The sequence below is a fragment of the Hydra vulgaris genome, chromosome 12 (genome assembly GCF_038396675.1).
Source record: "Hydra vulgaris chromosome 12, alternate assembly HydraT2T_AEP".
Lineage (NCBI taxonomy): Eukaryota > Metazoa > Cnidaria > Hydrozoa > Anthoathecata > Hydridae > Hydra > Hydra vulgaris.
Window position 1 is genome coordinate 71,692,260 of NC_088931.1, and position 4,754 is coordinate 71,697,013.

At 28.6% G+C, this 4,754-nt stretch overlaps 1 protein-coding gene across 1 annotated transcript; it reads right to left on the reverse strand.

Annotated features, from left to right (window-relative positions):
- Positions 1–605: 605 nt before the first annotated feature.
- LOC100206664 (syntaxin-binding protein 1) lies at positions 606–3,417 on the reverse strand. Its single transcript, XM_065814313.1, has one exon. It carries the CDS (start codon positions 3,218–3,220, stop codon positions 1,433–1,435), a length of 1,788 nt encoding a protein of 595 aa, XP_065670385.1. The 5' UTR covers positions 3,221–3,417; the 3' UTR covers positions 606–1,432.
- Between the last annotated feature and the right edge of the window lie 1,337 nt (positions 3,418–4,754).

Sequence of the window (4,754 nt, forward strand, 5' to 3'; positions counted from 1 at the left end):
TAACAAAAATATTTTATCAACTTGTGGCTTTCACGTATGGGGGCAGTGGTGTGAAAATTTTGGGGCTTCTTTGTTCCCTGGCTCCGATCATTGCAACGCATATTTATTTGACATAAGTATAAATATATAAATGTTTGGAGCTTGCTCCATGCCTGCAAGTTAATTATTTCAAATACTAAAAAATTCCGGATCTGCCCCTGCTATTTATAGTTACTTAGATCTTTTAAAAAAATGTTTCTTAAATACTAGGCTATGAAACATATCAAAATGCTTAAAGTCAGTAAAATGTGATTATTTAATCCAATTTCTTGAAACGAAAAAAAACTAAAAGAAAGCTAAGTGACAGATTCATGTTATTAACATATTTCAGAGTGACTGCGAATTTCAAAGAAAACATCTTCTATGCAGTCAAATTACAAATCTAAAAAGTGCCTAAAGGCATCTGTGTTATGTTGCCACATTTAGTCCAAAAATTTATTAATAAAAATATATATTTGACGTACAATTAAATTTTCAATAAACGGATGATCATTTTCGTTTATTTGCACAAGTAAAAACTAATAGCAACCTAGCAAATCGTCAACTAAAAAAATCGAATGAATTAGTTGCATTTTAGCTTCAATTTTCTTTTTCTACATCAAGTAATTGTAAATCTCTCCCTTTTAATAAAAATTACTTATAAATACAAAAATATCATATGACTTTCATGGAAGGAACTTCTTCAAAAAAAGTCATGATATTAACTTAAAATTAATACAAATATTAAAGAATAAAACAAAAAAAGTTACAAAATAAAATATTTATAATAATTAAAGTAATTTTTTCCATTAAAGTAAAAATTATACAAAAAAAACCTTTAACTTATATTTGTGTATTTGTTATAAACCTGTACACCTTTTATAAACATTTCTTTAAAAAAAAATCTATGGAAAGCTAAGGAAGTAAGGGATATTGCAAAAAGTGGTAAGAATTCACAAACCATGAAATACACTTAACAATGCTAATAGCAGAAAAATAGTTTAATATAATCATTAAAAACTGATCAAGTTTAAATTAAAAAAGAAAAAAAAAACTATTGGAAAAATAATTTAAAGTACCCCAAAAAGATAATTAACCCAAGAATTATTTGTGTACTTGTTACAAACCTGTACACCTTTTATAAACAATTCTTTAAAAAAAAATCTATGGAAAGCTAAGGAAGTCAGGGATATTGCAAAAAGTGGTAAGAATTCACAAAGCATGAAATACAACTTAACAATGCCAATAGTAGAAAAATAGTTTAATATAATTATAAAAACTGATCAAGTTTAAATTAAAAAAGAAAAAAAAAAAACTATTGGAAAAATAATTTAAAGTACTCCAAAAAGCTAATTGACCCAAGAATTAACGTAACTCAAGACAATAACATTGATGAACGTAAATTCAAATATTTTCAAACTAATGTTGATGCTCTTTCTAAAAATGTCTCTGGAGTTAAAATTTCAGTTCCTCCTACAAGTATTTCCCATGACTTATTTGCTTGGCCAACCTCATAACCAACACGTACCTCTGAAAGTGATGCACCACCAACAATAAACACAAAAAGACGAGGCAAACTTTTTGTATCTGCCTGAGATTTATCTTTATGCCAGTTACCATACATTCTAGCACTTCTTGCAGTAGATGCTACACCAGGGAGTAATGCCCCACCTTCTCTAGTCATCAAATAAGGAAATAATTTGGAATCCAGCTTACTTTCTACAACATCCTCCATAATGTCTTTAAGATAAGGAACATATCGAGATAGTTGATATGTTTCTTCAGATCTTTCTTTGCGCGATGGCAAAGGTTTTTTTTTGCCACTGTCTTGCACAATAGGAACATCAAGATTAGAAATATTATAAATAGTTTTCTTTCCCTCATGTGAGATCTTTGCATGCTCCATAAGTTTATTCATACTTTCTTCACTGATTCCTTGTTTCATTATTGCGTACAACAAAATAATACGAAGCTTATTATTTTCAGTGATACTTTGATCAAGTAGTACAGGTACAATGGCCCTCATATGGTCTTTGCTAATTTTTTCTCCATCTTTATCAACTCCAGTAGCTAAATCTTGCTCAACAGCACAGAGCTTTTCTATTTGATTCTTATTATACACATGTAAGCATTCTTCTGCAAGATTAAGATGAAGTGAGTATTTAATTAACTCTTTTTGATATTGTGGCATTTTTTTAAGTAAAAGTGATAAATCTTTAATTGTTGTTGCTTCTTTTGTTCCAGGACCTGTAATACGTTTTAGCTCAGAAAATTCCTTTATCATAGAGTTAATCTCTTTTAAAACATTAGCAATATGTTTATGCCGCAATGCAACCCAAAGTTCATCATTCTCATCAAGCAACGCTTCTTTAGGTATATATTCACCACCAGATTGTACTTCATATTTATATACATCATTTTGTATATCTAACAAGTCATAAGCCATTGCCTGATAAGTAAGCTCATGGAGAAGAGGGGAAACAAGATCAAAGCCGCGATCAAGTATTATCATTTGAGATTGCTGTTTTGGTTGCCCTTCTCCCATTGAAGGATCATCTGCTTTATAAGCATTTAAACGATTTAATAGAGCTTGAGCAATGTCTAAAGAAAGTTGAGATGCAGACCGATAACGAATTGATGGATACTCTCCGAGAGATGCACACAAAGTAGCAAGTTGTTCAGCAATTTGATCAATACAAATTGGTCTTTTTTCTTTTATGGTTGTTTGATTAGGACTACATAAATAAGCAAGGGCTTGTTTATTATCAAGAGAAAAAACTTGCATTTCTACAGGCATATAAGCTATATTAATTTCTTTAAGGGTTTTTACTCTTCTTCCAAAACTGTTACTTGCTTTAGCAAATTTTTCAAATAAAATTTCAGGACAAACTTCTGTGAAAAAAATATGAGCACCTGTGTATCGAGGATTATTTGAGTCTTTGAAGTCATCAATAATAGCTTGAACCGAGCTGTCAGTAGGTGAAACAAAATAAATAGCTTCTAAGGGAAGAGATTGTCTTCCTTTTGTTAAGTCTTCAACTATTGTAATTCCTTCCATAACAATATCACGCATCTTACAGCAAGACGAAACTACTCGAGTAGACAGGGGATCTAATACTAACGCTTTCCATTCTCCTGGTACTTTAACACTTTTTATAACTTCGTTAAGAATTTTTTCACCAACAATACTTTTCAATGACATTTTAAAAACTGTATTAACAAGTTTTAATTAAACATTTTGGTAAATTCAAACTACCTATATTTAAACATTAAAAGTTACTTATTTCGCTTCTGTCCTTAAATTTAAGTTTTATAAAATAACCCTTTCCTTATTAATAAAATGTTTTTTGCGTAATCACACTTCTTTAAATGCACTCACTCTTTTTAAAATAATGTTTTCAAGTGGTTTAATTCTAGAATATGTGACCATATTTTAAGTAAATTGGCTAGAGGAAAAAATTCTACCAGAAAAAATCCACCCCGAAACCCCCCCCCCCCCGAAACCCGATCCCAAGAAAAAAAAAATTCCCTGGGCAAGTTTGTCAAACTTATGCTGTTTCTGTTCAGTGCAAAGATATCGAGTTTCTCAAATACAGAAATTGTATCCCGTCTCCAGTGGTGCCAAACATCAAAAAAAGTGGCAGAAGTAAAAAAAATTTTTAAATATTATAGATAAAAGATAAAAAAAATTTTTTAATTTTTTTATTTTATTTGCAATTGCAAATTTTAAAACCACTTGTTTCAAAGATATTCTTTTTAAGCTCATCTAACTAAATTTTTTTTTATATTCTGGTTTCTACAAACTTCTCATTAAAAAAATCTTTCTCATTAAAAAAGTTTTTGATTTAAACAATATAAAGCCTTTTATGCTTTTTAAGTTCTAATATTTTTATAGAATATTTCTAATATTCTAATATTTTTCACACCATTTTAAAAAAAAAAAAATTCTTTTAAATAACTTTAACTTAAGACACTCGACAAGACTTAGTTAAAGTTATTTAAAAAGCTTAGTTAAAAAAAATTTACATTTTTGTTTCAAATGTATACCAGGTTCATTTTTTAATTGCAAATACTTTGTAAAAGATCATATTTTTAATCAATTCTTTTTTTTTTACTGTCAGGGAGCAATTTTTTTTTTTTAATTTTTATATGCTACATATATATCATGATAAAGTTTAAATTATTAAGTTTTATAGTTTTGATAACAATTTTAAATTCGAAAACTGTTGAAGTATTTGGCGGTTTTGAGTATTCTTGAAATTGTTTCTATTTATTTCCATTGAAATACAGTGCAATGACAAAGTAAAACTTTTTATAAATTTGCATAAATAAACATATTTCAATATTCAAGTGTGGCAAAACAGTTCAGATTTACATTAGAATTTATGATGCTCAATATAATGCGGAATAAGCATTGAAGAATAGGGTGTTCATTAAACGAATAGCGAGTAGCAAATACTTTGTTAAACTTCGGCACTGAAGTTTTACGATTATTTGCTATTCGACTTTTTTGATTGACCCATCGAATTGTTTTAAAATATTCTAAGAGTATATAAAGTAGAGAGGACAGATTATATCTTGCAGCAATTGATTTATTTTATAAAAAAATTCCCTGCTAATTGGAATTGCTTTAAAGAATCAGCATCTGTGAGGTTTGTATTGAAAGTAAAAAACGCATTTCAAAATGTTAATTTCCTCTGTGTTAAGAACGTAATAAGCCTTTTTTTTCGTTTATC